The following is a 22,999-nucleotide window of genomic DNA, read 5'->3' on the forward strand; positions in this document are numbered from 1 at the left end:
AACTTGGCATTCAGAAGCTATTGCCAATGAAAAAGCAGGAAGGATGATTTAATATGCTTAAACAGGCAAGCCTATCTTTAAGTTCATATTCTAGATTATTTTAAAGAGGAAATGGATTGCTCTGGTTTATCTTTTCTTTTTTTAAATTATGTTGTATTAGTCACCATACAGTACATCATTAGTTTTTGATGTGGTGTTCCAGGGTTCATTATGTATAATACCCAGGGTTCCATGCAATACGTGCCCTCCTTAATTAAAATTCTATTTTGAAATAATTGTAGATTCACATGCAGTTATAAGAAGTAATACAAGAAATCTTATGTATGTTTTACCCAGTTTTCCCCAATGGTAACATCTTCTATAAAACAATATCACAATCAGGATGTTGACATTATTACAGTCAAGACACAGAACTTTTCTATCACAAGGATACCTCATGTTGCCCTTCTTTAGTTCCCACCCACTTCTTTCCCACTCCAGTCCCTCCTTAATCCATGGCAACAACTAACCTATCATCAATTTCTGTAATTCTGTCATTTCCATAATATTCTGTAGATTGAATCATACAGTATCTAATTTTTGAGATTTGGAATCATATAGTACATAACCTTTTGAGACTGGCCTTTTTTCTGTCATAAGAATTCTCTGGAGATTCATCAAGTTACCAGTTGCTGCATGTATCAATAGGTCATTGTTTTATTGCTCAGTAGTATTCCATGGTATGGATGAACTGGTACCACAGTTCACTTAACCATTCACCTGTTGAAGGACATCTGGGTTGTTTCTAGTGGGGGCTATGACAAATAAAGCTGCTGTAAACATTTGTGTACAGGTTTTTGTGTGAACATGAGTCTTTGTTTCTCTGGGATAGTACCTAAGAAGGCAGTTGCTGGTTCATACAGTAATTGCATGTTTAGATTTTAAAGAAACTGCCAAACTGTTTTCCAGAGCATCTGTAACATTTTACACTCTTGCTCAAAGTGTGTGAATAATCCGGAATCTCCACATCTTTGTCCGTATTCGATGTTATCACTATTGTTTTATTTTAGCCATTCTGATAAGTGTGTCATAATTTAGTGTGGCTTTAACTTGCATTTCCCTAACAGCTAATGATGTTAGATGGACCATCTTGTCACATGCTTATTTGCTGTCTGTATATCCTCTCTGGTGAAATGTCTGCTCGTGCCTTTTGTCCATTTTGTAATTGGATTGTTTTGCTTGTTTACTGTTCCGTTTTGAGAGTTCTTTATAGTATAGATACTAATCTGATACATGGTTTGAAAATATTTTCTCCCAGTCGCAGCTTGTCTTACTCATCAACTTACAAGGTCGTTCACAGAACAAGTTTTGTTTTTGTTTTTTTTTTTTTTTAAAGATTTTATTTATTTATTTGACAGAGAGAGATCACAAGTAGACAGAGAGGCAGGCAGAGAGAGAGAGAGAGAGGGAAGCAGGCCCCCTGCTGAGCAGAGAGCCCGATGCGGGACTCGATCCCAGGACCCTGAGATCACGACCCGAGCCGAAGGCAGCGGCTTAACCCACTGAGCCACCCAGGCGCCCCACAGAACAAGTTTTTAATTTGCCCATTTCATCAACTTCATCTTACTGATCCTACTTTTGGTGTCCAGTCCATTGTAGAACTCCTTGCCTCACTACATCCCCAAGATTTTTTCCTGTTCCCTTGGGGCTTTTTTTTTTTAAGTTTTTATGGTTTTCTGTTTTATATTTAAGTTTATGATACATTTTAAGTTAATTTTTGTATGAGGTATGAGATTTAGGTTACAGCTCATTTTGTCTATGCATGTCTCTTATTCTAGAACCATTTTCTTGACAAGGCTGTCTTTCCTCCATTAAATTGCTTTTGTACTTTTAACAGAAATCAGTTGGGCATAGTCGTGTGAGTCTGTTGCTGGGTTCTCTGTTCTGTTCTCTATGTGTCTATCCCTCTGCCAATATCACACAGTCCTGATTACTGTAACCATGTAGTAAGTCTTTTTTTAAGATTTTATTTATTTATTTGACAGAGATTACAAGTAGGCAGAGAGGCAGGCAGAGAGAGAGAGGAGGAAGCAGGCTTCCCGCTGAGCAGAGAGCCCGATGTGGAGCTCGATCCCAGGACCTTGGGATCATGACCTGAGCCAAAGGCAGAGACTTTAACCCACTGAGCCACCCAGGCGCCCCAATAAGTCTTAAAATCAGGTAGAGTGATTCTACCCACTTTATTCTTCTGCAAAATTGTTTTAGATGTTCTAGTTCCTTTGCCTTTACATATGTATTTTAGAATAATCTTGTCTATGTCTACAAATATTTTTTCTGGGATTTTGATAGCAATTGTGTTGAACAGCATTTGTTTCCTAGGACTGCCAAAACAAATGACCACAAACTGCTTACACAGAAACTTATAACAGAAACTTATAACAGAAATTTATTCTCTCACAGTTCTGGAAGCTAGAAGTCCGAAATTGAGGTGTCGGCAAGGCTCTCTTTGAAGTCTCTAGGGGGAGGATCCTTCTTTGTCTCTTCTCAGCTTCTAGTGGTTGCTGACGTTTGGCATTCCTTGGCTTATAGATTCATCACTGCAATTTCTGTCTCTGTCATCACGTGGAATTCTTCTTACATGTCTCTTGTTTTTCTTCTCTCTTGTTATCTGGACACCAGCCATTACTGGGTTAAGGGTCCATCCTACCCCAGTGTGATCTCATCTTAATTACATCTGCAATGACCCTGTTTCCAAATATGGTCACATTCTGAGGTTCTAGAAAGAACATGAATTTTGAGGGACACTATCCAATCCAGTGCAGTATATATCAAGAATTGACATCTTAAGTTATATCCAAATGAAAAGGAATTGGCATCTTTCTTAAATTGAATCTCCTAATCAATGAACAGAGTATGTCTTTTTATTTAGATTTTTTAATCTCTTTCATTAGCAGTATGTACTTTTCAACATACAAGTCCTATACATGTTTTGTTAGATTTATGCTTAAGTATTTCAGGTTTTTTGAGTGATTGTAAATGATGTCCATGTGTTAATTTCTAATATAGTCGACTGTTAAACAACATGGAACTTAGCGGTACCAGCCATCACACAGTCAAAAATCTATGTATAATGTTTGACTCCTCAAAAACTTAACTATTAATAGCCTACTGTTGATGGGAAGACTTACCAATAACATAGTCAATTAATACATATTTTATATGTTATATGAATTATATACTGTATTCTTAAAGTAAAGAGAGCTAGAGAAACAAAAATGTTATAAGAAAATCGTAAGGAAGAGAAAATGCATTTATAGTTAACTGTACTTAATGTATCCAAAAAAATCTGTGTAAAATATACCTGCACAGTTCAAACCCATGTTGTTCTAGGGTCATCTATGTAAAGAAAAATGGTAGATTTTTATGTTTTTGTCTTTAATCCTGCAACCTTGCTGAACGTATTCATTTCTGGAATTTGGGGGGGAAGGATTCCTTAGGATTTTCTATGTGAGCAGTCATGTCATCTGCAAATAGGGACAGGTTTTTTGTAGTTGATTTGTTGTTTGTTTTGTTTTAGAGTCTTTTTCTTTTTTTAGTCGAATTATAATTAATATACAGTGTTATATTCATTTCAGGTGTACATTACAAAAATTCATTAATTCTATGCATTACTCCGGGCTCATCAAGATAAATCTACTCTTAATCCCTCTTCTCAAATAGGGACAGTTTTATTTCTTCTTTTGCACTATATATACCTTCTCTTTCCTTTTCTTGCCTTATTGTACTGACTAGAACTTTCGGCACTATGTTAAGAGTGGTGAGAGTGGGTGTTCTTAACCTTGTTCACTATCAGAGGGAAAGCAAAAGCACTCAGTCATTCAGTCTTTTGCCATTAAGTATAATGTTAGCTATAGGTTTTTATAGCAGCTCTTTATCAAGCTGAAGAAGCTCCCTAACTCCATGTTTTTCCTGATTCTGTCATGAATGAGTGTTGAATTTTGTCACATGCTTTTCCTGCATCAGTTGGTATAATCATGTGACTTTTCTTGTGTATAATATAGTGAATTACACTGACCAGTTTTCAATGTTGAACCAACCTTGTATCCTTGGAATAAACCCCACATGGTCATGGTGTATAATTCTTTTTATATATTGATTAATTCTATATGCTAGTGTTTTTGTTAAAGATTTTTCATCTGTATTCATGAGAGATAGTGGTCTGTAGTTTTCTTTTTCTTTTCTTTTTTTTTTTAAGATTTTATTTATTTATTTGACAGACAGAGATCACAAGTAGGCAGAGAGAGAGGAGGAAGCAGGCTCCCCACTGAACAGAGCCTGATGCAGGGCTCGATCCCAGGACCCTGAGATTATGACCTGAGCTGAAGGCAGAGGCTTTAACCCACTGAGCCACCCAGGCGCCCCTCTTTTTTTTTTTTTTTGAAGATTTTATGTATTTATTTGACAGAGACACAGTGAGAGAGGGAACACAAGCAGGGGGAGTGGGAGAGGAAGAAGCAGGCTTCCCTCTGAGCAGGGAGCCTGAGCTGGCGCTCGATCCCAGAACCCTGGGATCATGACCTGAGTTGAAGGCAGCCACTTAACAACTGAGCCACCCAGGCACCCCTTCTTTTTGTATATGGTCTTTGTTTTTGGTATCGGGGTAATACTAACTTTATAAAATGAATTCGGATATGTTCCCTTCTCTTCCATATTTTTGGAAAAGATTGTATAGATTTTATGTCAATACTTTTCTGAATGTTTGATAGAATTCTCCAGTGAAACTATCTGGGCCTGGATATTTTTTTCAAGTGTTGTTAAATTATAATTTCACTTTCCTTAATAGTTACAGAGCTGTTCAAATTATCTGTTTTCTCTTGGGTGAGTTGTGATCAGTTGTGTTTTTCGCTGAAGTGAACCATTTCATCTAAGTTATCAAATTTTTGTGTATAGAGTTCTTTTTATTATTCCTTTATTATTCTTTTGATGTGTGCAGGGTTTGTAGTGATATCCACTTATTTCATTTACTGATATCAATAATTTGTCTTCCTTTTTTTTCTGTCATCCTTGCTGGAAGTTAGTAAATTTTATCCATCTTCTCAAAGAACCATCTCCTCCACTGATTTTCTCTATTGTCTTTGTGTTCTCAGTCTTGTTGATTTCTCCTCTAATCTTTATTATTTACTTTGTCTTGCTTACTTTGCATTTAGTTTGCCTTTTTCTAGGATCCTGAGATGGGAACTTAGATTATTAATTTGAGACTTTTTCTCTTTTTCTAAAGTATGCATTTTAGGGCTGTAAATTTCCTTGTCAGTGCTGCTTTACCTGTGCCTACAAATTTCGCTATGTTGTATTTTCACTTTCAGTTATTTCATTGTATTGTTTTATTTCTCTCAAGACTTCCTCTTTGACTCATGAATTACTTAGAAGTAGGTTGTTTAGTTTCTAAGTGTTTATAGATTTTCCTAATATTTTTCTGTTACTGAATTAGAGTACTAATCCACTGTGGTCAGAGAACACAGCTTGTATGATTTCAGTTGTTTGAATTTTTTGAGATTTATTTTATGGACTAGGATATGATTTTAGTATCTATTCCACAGGCACTTTGAAAAAAATTGTATCCTGTTCTTGTTAGGAGGATAAAAAACAACAAGAATGTTTGTTCCATAGATGTTGATTAGATCCCACCGGGTGACGGTGTTGCCAAGTTCTTATATATCTTTGCTGATTTTCAGGCTAGTTTTTCTGTTAGTGTTTAAGCAGGCATGTTGAAGTCTCCAACTATAACTAGAATTATTTGGCTCTCCTTTCACTCCTCTTGGTTTTTCCTTCACATATTTTGTGACCGTGTTGTTGGATGCATACACATTTATGATTGCTATATTTTCTTTATAGAGTGGCCGGCCTCTTTTTATCAGTATATATTGTCTTTCTGTTTATCTGGTGATTTTCTTTGCTCTCAAGTCTACAATCACTAATATTTGCCACTCCTATCTTTTGATTAATGTTTACACGATATACCTGTTTGTATCTTTTTACTTTCATCCTGCCTATAATTGTATATTTGAAGTGAATTTCTTATAGACAGCATATGGGCAGCACATTTTTTAGTCAGCTTCACTAATGTGTCTTTTCGTCAGTATATTTAGATCACAATCCCTTACAGAGTAAGCCTGCCACTTCATTTTTTGGTTTGTTTTGCCCTGTTTTTCATTTTTTTCTCTTTCCTGCCTTCCTGTGGATTACTTGAACATTTTTTAGAATTCCATTTTGCTTCATCTCTAGTGTTATTAACTGTATTTCTTTGTATAGCTTTTTATTGGTTGCTTTAGATACTACAGGGTGTGTGTGTGTGTGTGTGTCTAAAACTTATTACTGTCTACTGCTGTCATCATGTTATCAGTTCAAGTAAAGTATAGGAACTTCACCTTTTGGGGCACCTGGGTGGCTCAGTTGGTTAAGCATCTGTCTTCAGCTCAGGTCATGATCTCAGGTCCTGGGATCCAGCCTTGTGTCAGGCTCCCTACTCAGTGGGGAGTCGGCTTTTCCCTTTCCCTCTGCCCCTACCCTCTGCTCATGTATGATCTCTCTCACACACCCGTGCTCTAAGTAAATAAATAAAATCTTAAAATAAATAGAAACCTTCCCTCTCCTTACCCTCCCCAACTTAAAATTGTCCTAAATTTTCCTGTAAATACATTTAGAACCACATCAGTGTTAATAATTTTTACTTCAACCTTAAACCGTAATTTAGAAAACTCAAAAGGAGAAGGAAAGCTTATTGTTATTTACCTATATAAAAATGCAGGTTTACTATTTTCTTTTTTCCTTTTTGATGTTGCAAGGTTCCTTTCTTTTTTTTTAAGATTTTATTTATTTATTTGACACAGAGAGAGAGATCACAAGTAGGCAGAGCAGCAGGCAGAGAGAGGGGGGGGGAAGCAGGCTCCCCACCGAGCAGAGAACCCAATGTGGGGCTCGATCCCAGGACCTTGAGAACATGACCTGAGCCTAAGTCAGAGGCTCAACCCGCTGAGCCACCCAGACGCCCCTCAAGGTTCCTTTCTTACCATTTTTTTTCTGTTTGGAGAGCTTCCTTTAGCCATTCTTTTACGTAGGATCCATGCCCAACATGGGGCTTGAACTCATGACTGTGAGATTGAGAGTCACATGCTCTACTGACTGATCCAGCCAGGCACCCTACCTTTAGCCCTTTTTTTAGAGATCTGTTGACGATTAATTCTCATAGTTTCTCTTTATCTGATAATGTCTCTCTCTGTCATTCCCAAAAGATGTTTTTGTTGGTTATAGGATTCCAAGTTGATGATCCTTTTCTTTCAGTATTTCAAAAATACTGTGTCACCTCTCTGGCCTGCAGGGCTTCTGGTGAGAAATGTGCTAATGTTGAACTTGTTTTCTTCCTGTAAGTAGTGTTGTTTTTCTTTGGCTGCCTTCAATATTTGTTTTTGTCTTTTTAGTTTTCAGAAGTTGGACTATGATGTCTCTTGAGTGGATTTCTTTGGTTAGTTTGGGATTTACTCAGCTTTGTGAATCTGTAGGTTTATGTCTTTTGCCAAATTTGGTAAGTTTTCACACATAATTTCTTCGAGTACTTTTTTCAGTTCCAACCTCTTTGTCCTCTCTTTCCAGGACTCAGATGACAGGAAGGTTAAAATCTTTGTCATTGTCCCATGAGTCCCTGGTGGCTTTATTCTCTTTATTTTTTGTCTATTTCCCTCTGTTGTTCAGATTGAGTAATTTCTGTTGTTCTTTAAGTTCTCTGATCTTTCCTCTGCCACCTCCATTCTGCTGTTGAATCAATTCATGAAAGGGTTTTTTTTTCCTTTTTTTGATTTGTTAGTTGTTTATCAAGAGAAACTAATCCATAACCCAATATTCATGTTTCACAGTTCGGGAACACAGTTCAGTGACAAACTTCAGTGGAACTCAACCCAAAGTAATTCTTTACATTCCAAAACCACTTTGCACTCTGAAAGATACCACCCATCTTCATCTCCTCAAAATCTCTCATGGAATCATAATTTCTGTAGAAATCTGCATATGCCTTCTTTCTTGGTTCCACCACAGCAAACTTACAGGAAGCTGCAGGCCCCAGGGATACAGCAAATGCTCTGACAGTGTGAAATCACAGAAGCTTGGCCAGAAGGCCTCACATCTGAGGGTTCGTTAAAGTGCTGAAAGTCATGGTAGTTATTCTCCTCATCACCAGCCTTAAAACCAGCATCTTTCCTGATACTCATGGAGGTTTTTATTTCAGCTGGTATATTTTTCAGTTCTAAAATTTCTGTATGTTCTTTATATCTTCTGTGTTTTTGCTGAGACTTTCTATTTTTTTCTGTGAAGTATATACATTATGGAAGCATTTTTATGATGGGTTTTTTAAAGTTTTTATTTAAATTCCCATTAGTTAACATACAGTGTAATGTTAGTTTTAGGTGTGTAGTTGAGTCATTCAGCACTGCAGTACAACACCTGGTGCTCATCACAGGTGCCCTCCTTAATCCCCATCACCTATGTATTTTGTGTGAAAACTTAACAAATTCCAGTCCCTTACCCACCTCTCCTCTGGTAACCAGCAGTTTGTTCTCTGTAGTTAAGAGGCTCTTTCCTGGTTTGCCTCTCTCTTTTCCCCCCTATGATCATCTGTTTTGTTTCTTAAATTCCATATATCAGTGAAATCATTTGGTATTTGTCTTTTTCTGACTGACTTATTTCGCTTAGCATAATGCACTCTAGTTCCATCCCCATCATTGCAAATGGCAGGATTCCATTCTTTTTGATGGCTTAGTAATATTCCATTGTGTATGTATAGTATATATATATGTCTATATGTCTGTATGTATCTACATATATATGTATACATATATATGTAGATATATATACACACACATACATACATACAACCTCTTCTTTATCCATTCTTTAGTCAACATTTGGGCTTTTTCCATAACTTGGCTGTTGTAGATAATGTAGCTATAGACATCAGTGTGCATAGATCCCTTCAAATTAGTATTTTGTACTCTTTGGGTAAATACTTAGTAGTGCAGTTGTTGGATCATAGGGTAGTTCTCTCTTTTTTTTAAGATTTTGTTTATTTATTTATTTGACAGAAAGAGATCACAAGTAGGCAGAGAGAGAGAGAGGGAGAGGGAAGCAGGCTCCCTGCTGAGCAGAGAGCCCGATGCAGGACTCAATCCCAGGACCCTGAGATCATGACCTGAGCCGAAGGCAGCAGCTTAACACACTGAGCCACCCAGGCGCCCGGGTAGTTCTCTTTTTAACTTTTTGAGGAACCTCCATACTGTTTTCCAGAGTGGCTGCACCAGTTTTGCATTCCCACCAACACTGTAGAAGGGTTCCTTTTCTCTACATCCTCACCAATACCTGTTGTCTCTTGTGTTGTTGATTTTAGCCATTCTGACAAGTGTGAGGCGGTATATCATTGTAGTTTTGATTTGTAGTTCCCTGATGATGAGTGATATTGAGCATCTTTCCATGTGTCTGTTGGCCATCTGTATGTCTTTGGGAAAATGTTGGGTCTTCTCATTTTTTAATTGGATTATTTGTGCTTTGGATTTATGGGTATGTCATATGCAAATATCTTCTCCCATTCCACAGGTTGCCTTTTAATTTTGTTGATTGTTTCCTTCACTGTGCTATGATGGTTACTTTAAAATCTTTGTCAGATATTGTGACATTTCTATCATCTTGGTGTTGGCATCAGTTGATTGTTTTTCTTTCTTTCAGTCTGAGTTCTTTCTAGTTCTTGGTTTGAGGAGTGATTTCTTACTGAAACCTGGACATTTCCATATTATGTTTATGAGACTCTGGATCTCATTTGAACCTTCTATTTTGGGTGTATTTCTCTGACACTGCTATGCCAGGGAGGAGAGTTTGGTCTTATTATTTCCAGGTGGAAATGGACGCTCAGGTTCCCCACTTGGCCACCACTGATACTCAAGGGGGAGGATTCCTTGTTATTACTGGGTGGAGATGGCGCCCCACATGGCCTCCACTAACTCTGTGGTTGGGGTGGTCTCATTATCTGCTGGGTGATGGTTAAAGTCCTGCCTCTTCACAAGTGTTTGCAGACTTTGTTCCTCCTTCGTTCCACCTTCTCTGGGGGTGGAAGTCTAGGTTCCACTGATACTTCAGGGGGTAAGAGAATGCCTCATTTCCAGCCATTGGGTATTAAAGTCTTGTCTCCCTGTCATTCTCTGATACCATGCAGGCAGTGGTTGGGGTGCCTCATTACACCCTACAAGGATAGAAATTTAGGCTCCCCACTCGGCTTTTGCTGGGGTGGGTGGGGATGGGACCACAGTTTTTTCCTGTGATGTTCAGCTCTAATGGAATAGTTAACACCTAAAGTTTTTCTGTCTTGCATTGCTGCCCTTTTCGTGGTATTTTGTCAAGAGAGAACAGACTTTTCTTGGGGCTTTTGTTTGTCTATGCCTGTTGGCATCTCTTGCACCAACTCTCAGATATATGAAGCAATTGAAACCCTAGGGAACTCAACCAGTATATCATTCCTTGGCCCCAGTTTTCCTAGCCAGTCTTTCTTCATCTCTACCTTTTGGAGTCTTCTTATATTTGTTTTATGAATAATGTCTTTTTGGAGTCTTCTGGTTATTTTATGAGTAATGTCTAGGGTTTTTGTTGTATTTTGTAGAAGGAATAGGAATAGGTACATCTACTCCATCTCATAGAAGCGGTGGTTCCCTGGTTCATTTTTATGATCATACAAAAGCATAGGTAATAGAGGAAAATCTCTATACCCAAATAAAAGCGACAAACCAAATCTCACAGATGACTTCTGAGTCACAAAGAGTCACCAAGGCATGTTGCATAACCATCAGGAAGCCCAGAAGGAAGCAGCCTCATTTCCTTTACAAAGGAAGCTAAGGTGATTCAGACTATTGAGCTATACTTTCCAGGAGTTTGGCCCTCAGAGTATAGTCCACAGACCAGTAGCATTAGCATCGCTTGGGAGCTTGTGAGAAGTGTAGAATCTCAGGCCCCATCCCAGACCAACTGAATCAGAATCTGCATTTCACCAATATCCCCAAGTGACTTGTATGCATGTGAAATTTAAGAAACACTGCTTGCCCGTTTGTCCGTATCATCTTCCCTTTCATGTTTAGTATTGACAGAATTACTACTTCTGCCAGTCTTACAACAGTTTATAAACAAGACTTAGGATCTGAAGGAAATGAAAGGTTTAAATCTTCATTCATTGACTGATAGAATTTGGAACTGAAACGAATGAGCTTTAAGATTAACCTATATCAGGGGCGCCTGGGTGGCTCAGTGGGTTAAGCCGCTGCCTTCGGCTCAGGTCATGATCTCAGAGTCCTGGGATTGAGCCCTGCGTCGGGCTCTCTGCTCAGCAGGGAGCCTGCTTCCCCCTCTCTCTCTCTCTCTCTCTCTCTCTCTCTGCCTGCCTCTCTGTCTACTTGTGATCGCTCTCTGTCAAATAAATAAAATCTTAAAAAAAAGATTAACCTATTTCAGTTTTATTATTTTGTAAACTGGGGCCTTGAAAGGTTAAATATCTTACACGAGCTCATGCAACTATGCAAGAGCAGAGCTCAGAGTTGAACCTGGAGCACTTTTCACAGCACAGTGGTCCTGGGGTTTTTCCTTCATCAAATTTTTCTTCTTCCAAGCTTCACATCTTGTTGTAGCGGAAATTGAGGTTAATGCAAAGATATCTTTGATCCAAGCTTAGATAGCGTGTCTCTTCTGGATTTCTGTATTAGTTTCCTAAGTGGTCTCTAACTCTTTCTTCTCTTCTCCAGTTCTGCCTGTTCATCCTTATTAAATATATCTCCCTAAAACACAGACTTTGCTACATCACTCCTTTTTCCCCAAGTCTCCTCCGCCCCTCACCCAAAGTCTGTAATAGCTCTGTGTTTTCTAAATCCTTACCCTCACTCTCAGGGTTATCTATACTTCATCCAAACTCCCCAAAAAGATAGTGTTTCCCCCGACAGAATTGTAGGCAATATTCTCCTTATTATCAGTCTTCACCTCTTCTCCCTTCTTCCTCTTAGAACAAAGCAGGATCTTCCCTCAAGACAACATGTCCCTCTTTCATCATTTTTGTGGAGGGCTTATCTTCTCCACTGCCTTTTTCTCGGCAGAAGAAGGAACTAAATTACCTGAATCCTTGCTTCCTGTTATCACTTTGTGCTTTTTACACACTGTCTTCCTGCTGCTTTTCGTCACTTAAAATCTGTGTCTTCTGTTTCTTATCAGTGTTGTCATGAACTAGCATTTTCTGAGCCCAATTTTTCCTTCCTTGGTAACTTAAGTTTATTATCCTAAATGACTTTGGCCTCCATGTTATCAATCCATCCACTTCATGGTGGTAGCAGGGGGGCGGGGGTTGGTTTTGTTTTTTTTTCACCACACTGGTCTTTGCTCTTCTTTAGCCACTGTCTGTACCCCCATATAAGCTCCATTTCCGAGATTGTCATCTCAAAAGGTTTTTTCTAATTACTATAATCTCTCTTACTTCCCACGTCCATTCTTTGCTCTCATTTGGACTTCAAATAGCTCAGCTCTTCCCATACTCTTATAGTCCATTCTAACTACATTCCTTTTTTCCTCTTCTTTTTTCCTTTTCTTTTCTTTTCTTTTTACTTTTTTTGCTAATGCCTGCTGTTTCATTTTTTTTCCTAACCTTGTGACCCACTGCCATCAGTTCTTCTCCTGATATTAATCAGCAGAATCACTAGAGAAAAGCACAGAGAGCTGAGTGTTATGTAAGACTGATGAATCACAGATCTGTACCCCTGAGGCAAATAATACATTATATGTTAATTATGAAAAAAACAAAAATAAATTCTAAAAAAAACACAGAACTGTCCAGTTCTCAAAACTGTCCACGGATTCATGTTAAGGACATTAAGTATGAGTTTCCCCATGGCCCATGTGTCAACCATAACATTCTGCCATTGTACTTATTTACTCATCTTAACCTTTTTCTCAAAAGAAGAAATATTCCTGCAGTCTTAGACATGTGAGTTTAAACTTCCTATAACCCTTGAAGCACTTTACCAGTACTCCATTATTTTTAATCTCGGTCTTTCTGCAGATCTTCCCTTTCTGCTCTAAAAATGTCACAGGTCTCCAACAAATGGAATATGTACCATGTTCCTGGACATGGTGATGGAATGGGAATAGGACTTGAGAAGGCTTAATAGGACTCAGTTTCTCTAAATTCAATCAAAATAAAAATCTCAATAGTATTTCTCTCTTTTTTTTTAAAGGATTTTATTTATTTATTTGTCAGACAGAGAGAGAGTGAGCAAAAGCAGGGAGAGGGGCAGGCAGAGGGAGAAGCAGGCTCCCCGTTGAGCAAAGAGACTCAGTCCCAGGATCCCAGGATCATGACCTGAGCCGAAGGCAGATGCGTGATTGACTGAGCCATCCAGGTGTCCCTCAATAGGACTTTTTTTTTTTTTAATTTGACAGAGGGAGAGATCACAAGTAGACAGAGAAGTAGGCGGGGGCAGGGTGGGGGAAGCAGGCCCCCTGCTGAGCAGAGAGCCCCATACGGGGCTCGATCGCAGGACCCTGAGATCATGACCTGAGCCGAAGCCAGAGGCTTAACCCACTGAGCCACCCAGGCGCCCCTCAATAGGATTTCTTAACAGGATTTTTTAAAAAGATTTTATTTATTTATTTGACAGACATCACAAGTAAGCAGAGAGGCAGGCAAGGGCGGGGGGTGGGAAGCAGGCTCCCGGCTGAGCAGAGAGCCCGATGCAGGGCTCGATCCCAGGACCCTGAGATCATGACCTGAGCTGAAGGCAGAGGCTTTAACCCACTGAGCCACCCAGGCGCCCCTCTGAATAGGATCTTTTGAATGAAATGTGATGATGCTAAAATTCTTACCCCAAAGAAAATAAGCAAAAGGTAGATTTGTCTGAAAAAATATAAGAACTATAATGTATTATTAATTTTGAAAGCATGATATTAAACAAAAACACAAATAATAATAGAAGAGGATAAAGCCCAGAAAAAGACCCACATATATATGAGAACGTGGTATGCAATGAAGGAAGATCACCAAGAAAAAGATGGTCTATTTAAAAAATGACTTAAGGACAATTTAAAAAGTAAAGCCAAATCCTTACCTTTAAACTGAGAGGCACTATAACACAGTGGTTGAACACAGACTTAGGAGCCAGACTGCCTGCTTAAAATCTGGCCACGCCCTTTATTAGCTGTATGACCTTGGTCACATCACCTCACTCTCTCTGCCTATGTCTCCTCATCTACAAAATAAGAATAGTGCCTGTTTTACAATATTACTAGTAATACTAAATAATCAATATGTGTAAAGTATTTAGAGAGCTGTCTAGCACATAATGAGAAGTGTATAAGTGGTAAGTATTCATACTGTTTTTTACTTCATACCGTGCAGAAAATAAGACCAAAAGCAGGAATATCCAGATGGATTAAAAACTAAACATGAGGGGCACCTGGGTGTCTCTGTTAGTTAGGATGCTGACTCTTGGTTTTGGCTCAGGTCGTGATCTCAGGGTCCTAGGATTGAGCCCTAGGTCTGGCTCTGCACTCAGTGGGGAGTCTGCTTGAGGATTTGCTCTCTGCCCCTCCCCTGGCTCGTGCTTTCTCTCTCTCTCTTCCTTCCTCTCAAATCAATAAATAAATCTTAAAAAAAAAAACTATGGGGCACCTGGGTGGCTTAGTCCTCTGACTCTTGATTTCAGCTCAGGTCATGGCCTCAGGGTCCTAGGATAGAGCCCCACATCTGCTTGGGATGCTCTCTTTCTCCCTCTCCCCAGCCCTTCCCCCCCATTCACATGTACTCTCTCTTTCTCTCTCTCTAAAATGAATAATTCTTTAAAAATTAAAATTTAAAAAATTAAAGAACTAAACAAAATCAAAGATAGGAAGGTATTAGGAGAAAATATAGGAAAATCATTTTTTAATTATGGGATGGAGAGGACCAATCCAGAAGCTGGTGCAGGAAAAAAAAATAAATTCAGTTACCTAAATTTTTTTAAAAGACTTTATTTATTTATTTATTTGAAAGAGAGAGAGAGAGAGCACAAGCACAAGCAGGGGGAACGACAGAGGGAAAGGGAGAAGCAGGGTCCCCGCTGAGCAGGGAACCTGATGTGGGACTCAATCCTAGGACCCTGGGATCATGATCTGAGCTGAAGGCAGACACTTAACAACTGAGCCACCGAGGTGCCCCTCAGTTACATAAATTAATAAATGACCCAAGATACCACAGAAAGCTTTTAAATATGCCGTAGACTTAAATGATAAAATATTTGTATCATTTTTATTTATTTTTTAATTTAAGTTGATACACAATGTTATATTATTTCCAGGTGTACAACTTAGTGATTTGACAAGTTTTATACATTATCCTGTGTTCAGCACAAGTGTAGCTACCATCTGTCCCATTACATCACTATTACAGTATCACTGACTGTAATCCTTATGCTGCACCTTTTATTCCCATGACTGATCCATTCCATAACTGGAAGCCTGTATCCCTTTCTCCCCTTCATCCATTTTGCCCAACCCTGCCTCTCTCCGCTTTGGCAACCATCAGTTAGCTCTCTGTATGTATGTATGTATGTATGTATGTATTTTTAAAGTTTTTTATTTATTTGACAGAGATCACAAGTAGGCAGAGAGGCAGGCGGGGTGGGGGGGAAGCAGGCTCCCTGCAAGCTTGCCGCAGGCAAGGGCTGGGGTGGGAAGCAGGCTCCCCGTCGAGCAGAGAGCCCGGTGCGGGGCTCGATCCCAGGACCCTAGGATCACAACCCAAGCTGAAGGCAGAGGCTTTGACCCAAGCTGAAGGCAGAGGCTTTAACCCACTGAGCCACCCAGGTGCCCCTAGTTCTCTGTATTTATAAGTCTGGTTCTGCTTTTTTGTTTGTTTATTCATTTGTTTGGGTTTTTTTAAAGGTTCCACTTAGGAGTATAATCATATGGTACTTGTCTTTCTCAGTCTGACTTATTTCACTTAGCATAATACCTTCCAGGTCCATCCATTCATGTTGTCTCAAATGGCACAAACTCATCCTTTTTTATAGCTGTGTAATATTTGTGTGTGTGTGTGTGTGTGTGTGTGTCCATTTGTCTGTCAATGGACACATAGGTTGTTTCCATATCTTGGCTATAATGTTGCAGTAAACATAGGGGTGCATATATCTTTTTGAATTAGTGTGTACATTTTTGTGTACATTTTTGTATTATTTTGGATATTAACACCTTACCAAATAGTTCATTCGCAAGCTTCTTCTCCTATCACTTTGTCTTTTTATTTTGTTGATGGTTTCCTTTGCTGTGCAAAAGCTTTTTGTTTAAATGCAGTCCCAATAGTTTATTTTTGCTTTTGTTTCCCTGACCTTGGGAAACATCGAAAACTGTTGATATGGCTGGTGTCAGAGAAAGTACTGCCTGTGCGCTCTTCTAGGATTTTTATGGTTTCGGGTCTCACATTTAGGTCTTTCATCCATTTTGAGTTTGGTTTTGCGTATGGTGTTAGAAAGTGGTCCAGTTTCATTCTTTTGCATGTGGCTCTCCAGTTTTCCTGGCACTGTTTATTAAAAATACTGTCTTTTCCCCTATTTAATATTCTTACCTCCTTTGTCATAGATTGATTGACTATATAATTGTGGGTTTATTTCTGGGGTCTCTATTCTGCTCCATTCATCTATGTGTCCATTTTTAAATTAAAAATCCATAAGAAAAAAATTGCCAACACCAGAAAAAAATGAGCAAAAGCAATGGCTTTTTTTTTGTAGGTAAGTAAGCTACAAAAGAAGACATGCAGTTGGCTAAGAAACACATGCAGAAGCTGTTCAACCACAGAATTAACCAAGGAAATCTATATAAACAAAAATATATTTCTTTATTAACATTGGGTGAAAATGGAGAGATTTTCCACTAAATTAGAGAGTGTACTTGGGAAAATACTAAAAATATAGACGGTAACCAGTCAAAGGCTGGTGAGTGCCCCTGGCTTCTACTCTTATCTGTGCCACAAACATACTGTGTGGCCCTGAGAAGATGGCACTGAATCTCTTGGCCTCAGTTTCCTTATCAATAAAAGGAGGTTTCTAGAGACTTCCACCTCTGTAATGGCGGTATGAGAATCTGACTGGGCATTTTCCACAGCCATACTGGTGAAAGTTATAGAAAAATCAACTGGGGGCACCTGGGCGGCTCAGTTGGTTAAGCGTCCGACTCTTGGTTTCAGGTCAGGTCCTGATCTCAGGGTGGTGAGCTTGAGCCCTGCATCAGGCTCCTCACTCAGCAGGAAGTCTGCTTGAGGATCCTTTCCCTCTGTCCCTCCCCACACCGGCATGCATGCTCTTGCGCTCTCTCTTTCTCAAATAAAAATAAATAAATCTACAGGTGCCTGGTGGCTCAGTTGGTTAAGCATCTGCCTTTGGCTCAGGTCATGATTTCCAGGTCCTGGGAGAGAGCCCCACATCAGGCTCCCTGCTCAGCGGGAAGTCTGCTTTTCCCTCTGCCACTCCCCTACTCCTGTGTGCTTGCGCTTGCTCTCTCTCTCTCTCTCTCTCTCTCTCTCCCCCCTCAAATAAATAAAAAAAAATCTTTAAAAACAAATCTTTTAAAAGAAGGAAAAGAAAAAAAACTGAAGTCTTTAGAAATTATTTTAAGAACATACAGAAAACAAAAAAAGGATCTATTCAAGAAAATCTACTAAATGTTGGTAAGAACCTTAAGTGCCTATGCTACTTAAGCCATGACCCACTCACTCCCTGCCCCACCTCCAGCTCAGCATGATGGAAACTCCACTCCAGGAAAGTGTGGCCAAGGAGAAAATGTTCCCATTCCCCTCAGCCTCCCAATCAAAGGATATGATGTCCCACAAAGAACCGCAGGGTGTCAGCACTTATTATCGACCTTCAGTGCCAAGCTACAGAAGCTAAATTTTTGGCAAGTATGGCCAAAAGAGTGAGGCCTCCCTTCCTTTTCCCATCCCCCACTTATTGGGCAAAGGATCTACTTCAGGCAAGTCACCACTGGGACCCTTGCCCCAGCTAATTCTTAGGGCAGAGGTTCCCCACCCAAAGAAGCCAGCCAAGAGCACTGAGACTACCACTTTACCCAATACCCTACTCTAAAAGCAGGTGTATCACTTGGAAGAAAGGGGTTCACTGCCCCCCCAAAACTCTGGAGCAGGGACCTAGAGATTTTTTCCCCCGGGGTAAGGGCAGTCTGTAAGAACAGAGGCTGTGTCCTAAGAAGCAACATAAGAAGCTTCACATGTGAAGGAAACAGACTTCGCCATAAAATGAAATCAGTTACTGACGCATACTACAACATGGACGGATCTTCAAAGCATTATGCTAAGTGAAAGATACCAGTTATAAGGACTACGTACTGTATGACTCCATTTATCTGAAATGTCCAGGGTAGGCCAGTCTGTTAGAGCAAGGAATTAGATTAGTGGTTGCCAAGGGTCGTGGGGGGAGTTTGGGGGGAATTGGGGAGTGACTACCATGCACAGGGTTCCATTTAAAGGGGATAAAAATGTTCTAAATTGTGGCAATGATTGCAGAACTCTGTGAATATACCAAAAACCATTGAATTGTATACTTTAAATAGGTAAATTGTATGATACTTGAATTATATCTCAATTAAAACTAATGTGCACAATAATCACTTCAGGAACCCTGAGGGAGAACCTAAAGAGACAGTCATCGCATTTCAGAACACCTTGTTTTGTTAGATATGTATGACTGCTGCATTTATTAAGATGGTGAGGACAGAAAAAACTGGCTTCAATTATGAGCCCCAGAAAGTCCTAAGAGCGAACACCTCCGTTTGCCATCATTGACTTGTATTTCACCTAGGCCAGTCTATGGCACTTTGGGGTGAGTAGCTGCGCTGATGCATTACTTTATTGAAGCGTAAGATTCTCCTGAGCAATGCCGGGCATGAGGGCAGCTAATACAAAGGAAAATAAAACTCCTTTGCTGTTTCCTAACTCACTGAATGGTACTGTCGTTCTTCTTGTTGCCCAAGCCAGACGTCTAGGAATCACCCCCCATTTCTAGCATATCACCAAGTCCTGTCAGCTCTGCCTCCTAAATATCTCAGACTCATTCACGTCTTCCCATCCTCTAACCAACCTTGTTCAAGTTACCGTCTTTGCCTCAGCTACTGTAGGAAACATTTAGCTGGTCTCCTTGCATCTCTCGCTTTCTTTTCCATCAAGTAAACAGAATGATGTTTTTACCTTGCTTAATCTTCCTCTGTAGTTTCCCACTGCTCTTAAGGACCAAACTTCTGAATGTGGCCTACAAGGTCCCAGCTCCCTGTCTGTCCTCATCTTGTACCGCTCTTTCCCTCACTCTCTGCCCTGTTAGCCACACTGTACTCAGCAGCACCACGAGTTACCAACTGCTAACAAATCTAGTGGCCTCTGTCTTTACCCTGGCCTTCATTATTAGCCACTGCCTCCTCACTGGAATTTTTTCCTTTGTCCTTTATTTTCACACCGTTCCTCTGCATTGTCGTTTCACTCTTCCACCTAACTGTGAACATTTCCATGATTGTCTGCTCTTTTCTTCTCTGCATTCTATAACTCTGTCCTTCAAGTGAATTGATACACTTCAAGTATTACCTAAGTTCCAATCCATACCTGCAACAGCCTACCAGTCTCCCAAAGGTACCTCAGGCCCGACATGATTAAAAGAGAACTTATCATTATCTTGATCCTTTATCCCCAGAAGCATCTTCCAGTTTCTTCTTTCAATTGTATCAGCATTCTCTCAGCCACTTAAACTATGTACTTTTGAGCCATTTTCAATTGATGTTTCTTTCATCTCCCGTATCAAAGCAGTTCCCAGGTTTTATGGATTCTTCCTCCAGAATGTTTCTTAGATCCTTCCACTGCCGCCATGTTAGTTCCTGCCCTCACCACTTCATCCGTAGACTTTTAACAATTCCATTTGAACAAGTCTCGCTGTTTTCTCACACTCACGTCCGTTCTAGACACCACTGGACTTTCACTCTTAGACTCTAATTTCATCATTATCCATTCCCTTCTCAGAAACTTTCAGTCTTACCTCATTACCGGCAGAATAAATTCCCAAATCTGTGGCTGCTGATGCAAAACGCTTTACGTTCCAGGCCAGTGTTTCACGAACTACATTCCACAAGATGTCAGTAAATGGTCTCCGTACCCTGTATTAAGCACAGTCACATGATTTCTTTTCTGTAAAACTTCCTGAAATGCATAATGAACTAATGTGATGGTTTTTATTGACCTTCTGTTTTTCGTGACACTACTGTTCTGAGGAAAAGCTTTTAGGATGTACGTACTTAGGTGGCCCTAGCCCACATTTCTCGTCCTGTTTCCCACTAATTTCCCTACATAAATTGTCCGCTTAGGCCAAACAAGGGTTAGTCCCCCTGAGACGTGTACGGCCTCAAGCAAGTCCCGGTCTTTATTTGTTCCGTTCTGCCCACATGGAATCCCTTCTCTTTCTCTGTAGGTCTACATTATAATTTTTTTGAGACATAATTCATGTATTATAAAACTCACAGTGTTCAAGTATCCAGTTCAGTGGGTTTGGGTATATATTGTGCAGGCAGCGTCAGTGTCTGATTCTGTAACATTTCCGTCACTCTGAAGAGCCCTTGTCACCACCAGCCGCCCTTCCCCATTCTTCCCCACCGCAGCCCCTGACAGCCGCGCATGTGCTTTCTGTGCATTTGCCTGTTGTGGCGCTTTCAGATCATCTCTGTATGTCTAGCTCCTTCTCCTCTGCCCTAAGGCCAGGTTTGTTTGTTCAGTCATTTGACTGTGTTCAGTTACAGTCGCAACCCTGTCAGACACCGTGCCAGGCTGTGACTTTATGAAGGTAGATACCGTGCTGACTTCAAGGAAGTCCCGGTGTCGTAGGGGAGACGGACAACACGGTGTCAGAAAGCGCTGCTATAGTGCTGCGCGCAGAGGGCCATGGGAGCAGAGGGCCGTGGGGCTCAGGCAGTGGCTCATGGAGGAGGAGCCTTGGACTGGGTGTTGACTCATTCGTTCGTGCGTGCATCCGTCAAACATCTGTCGCGCCCCTCTGATGTGCCAGGCGTGGTGTGCGACTCTGAAGACACCAAGGTGAGCAAGAAAACTGCCCTACACCTCCCAGAACTCAGCTGTGTCTGGCGGAGGAGATGAACACAGAAACGGTACCAAAGCAAGATGATAGAGGTATTAGAGGGGTGTAAAGCTTGCTATGGAAGCAGAGAGAAAGGAGCACCTGACTCTGCTTGTGAATTTGAAGAAAGAAGAGAGAGGCGTTTACTGAATGGACAGGGACAGGGTGGCATTTCAAGCAGAGACGAGACCTTCTCTGACTGCGCCTGTCTAATGCTTGTTTGGTTTTTCTTTTTTTTAACTGAACAGAGCACCTAAGGCCCGTGTCGCTCTGACTAGTCCTTACTCGCATACCTTGTGTAGTCCTCTCTGTACATGGATGCCTTGTCTCCCCAAAGGCACTATGTGTCCTTTAGGATAAGAGCTTTGTTTTATCCCTCTTAGCAACCCCATTCTCAGAGTGTTTTTTGCTTGGTGCTTTCTATAGACCCAAACGAGTGAAAGAATTTCAGCTGAGACATCACGGACACCCCCAAGAAACTGCAGCCCAAGTCTTCTGTCACATTTCCCCCTTCGGGGCCTGTTGTGTAGACGCAGGGCTTTAACCTGAATTGAGCACGTGAATGCTCCCTTTGGGGTCCATCTCCTATACAAGAACTTGGAAAGTAGCTCCTCAGACTAATCCTTTTCATTATTGCAAAATCTCGCGATCAGCCTCATTAAAGACTACCCTTTATGAAGGGACTGTCTTAGAAATGGCCCCTTTTGTTCATAGCTAGGTACGTGTTATCAGCACAAAAGATTGTTTTTTTTTTATTACAGTTGGTTGACTTTAAATAAAACAGATTACCCTCCAAAATAAAGCAAAAACTGAGATTGTCCAAAGAAGGAATTTTGTCTCAAGATTGTGAAATCCTGCCCAAGTCTCCAGCCCACTGGCTTGCCCTACAGATCTCAGACTCAAGATTGCAACATCATCTCTTACCTGAACATACAGCCTGCTGGCCTACCCTACAGACTTCCAACTTGCCAGCCCCCACAATTGTGGGAGCCAGTTTCTTAAAATAAATCTCTCTATATATGCAAAACCTAAAGATGAATATAATTTCTATTCTAAATACACACTGATGATTCAGGTCAAGGAAATGAACAGATTCAATAAAACTGCTTCTTGACAAGCTTCTCTGAGAATTGGAGATAATAGACTGAGGTCAGCACCAAGGGGAGCCCCCAACAAAATACAGGGTTTTTCTCCTGCGTCAGGGAGACCAAGACTCAGTCCAAGTGGGCCTTGGTGCTTTTTCAGTTTACATGTCACTTTATGAGGCCTTGCTGTGGAGCATTCTAGAGCTGACAAACCTTCAAGATGCTCTCCTACTCCCAAGGAGCTTGGGATTGTTCATGGAGGCTGTGGCTCTTTCCTTGGTGTTAGCAGCGCACCCACTGTTTGTTTAATAATAACGAGGCTTGGTGCTGATACTGTTCTTGGATTTCAGGAAGGCTACCCAGAAGCAGAGGTTCTCTGGCTGATGATCAAGTCCTGGAACACCGGCATATATATGTATGGCAGGAGAAAGTATGTATCTGCAGAAAAATGGTGTGGCCTAGCCTTGCGTTTTCTGGACCACCTTGGCTCCCTCAAGAGAAGCTACGAAACTCAGGTGAGGAGGGAGAGGGCTAGGGCTGGATAGGTGAGGATGGTGAACTTGGTGTCAGTGGGGAGCCTAGGGAAAGCAAGTGGAATCTAAGAAGAATGCCAGGATAGAACTCTGGAAGGGTGCATCACTGTCCGTGCCAGTGCAAGTAGGGAAGGATGCCCACTGGGCCAACAGTGACGGTTTCTGGAGTTGTTTTCTCCAGGGGGTTGTCCGG

General features: G+C 40.6%; 1 protein-coding gene across 2 annotated transcripts in view; it reads left to right on the plus strand.

The window, feature by feature from the left end:
* The window catches only part of TEX11 (testis expressed 11), a 292,212-nt gene that overhangs the window by 268,836 nt on the left and 377 nt on the right, over window positions 1-22,999 (plus strand). For both annotated transcript variants that reach the window (XM_032847753.1, XM_032847754.1), the window contains one exon: window positions 22,624-22,788. In XM_032847753.1, coding sequence (XP_032703644.1) covers window positions 22,624-22,788 — 165 coding nt within the window. The remainder of the gene's footprint in view (window positions 1-22,623; window positions 22,789-22,999) is intronic.

This window comes from Lontra canadensis, unplaced genomic scaffold (assembly GCF_010015895.1).
Source record: "Lontra canadensis isolate GAN:19392208 unplaced genomic scaffold, GSC_riverotter_1.0 scaffold193, whole genome shotgun sequence".
In the NCBI taxonomy this organism is placed as follows: domain Eukaryota; kingdom Metazoa; phylum Chordata; class Mammalia; order Carnivora; family Mustelidae; genus Lontra; species Lontra canadensis.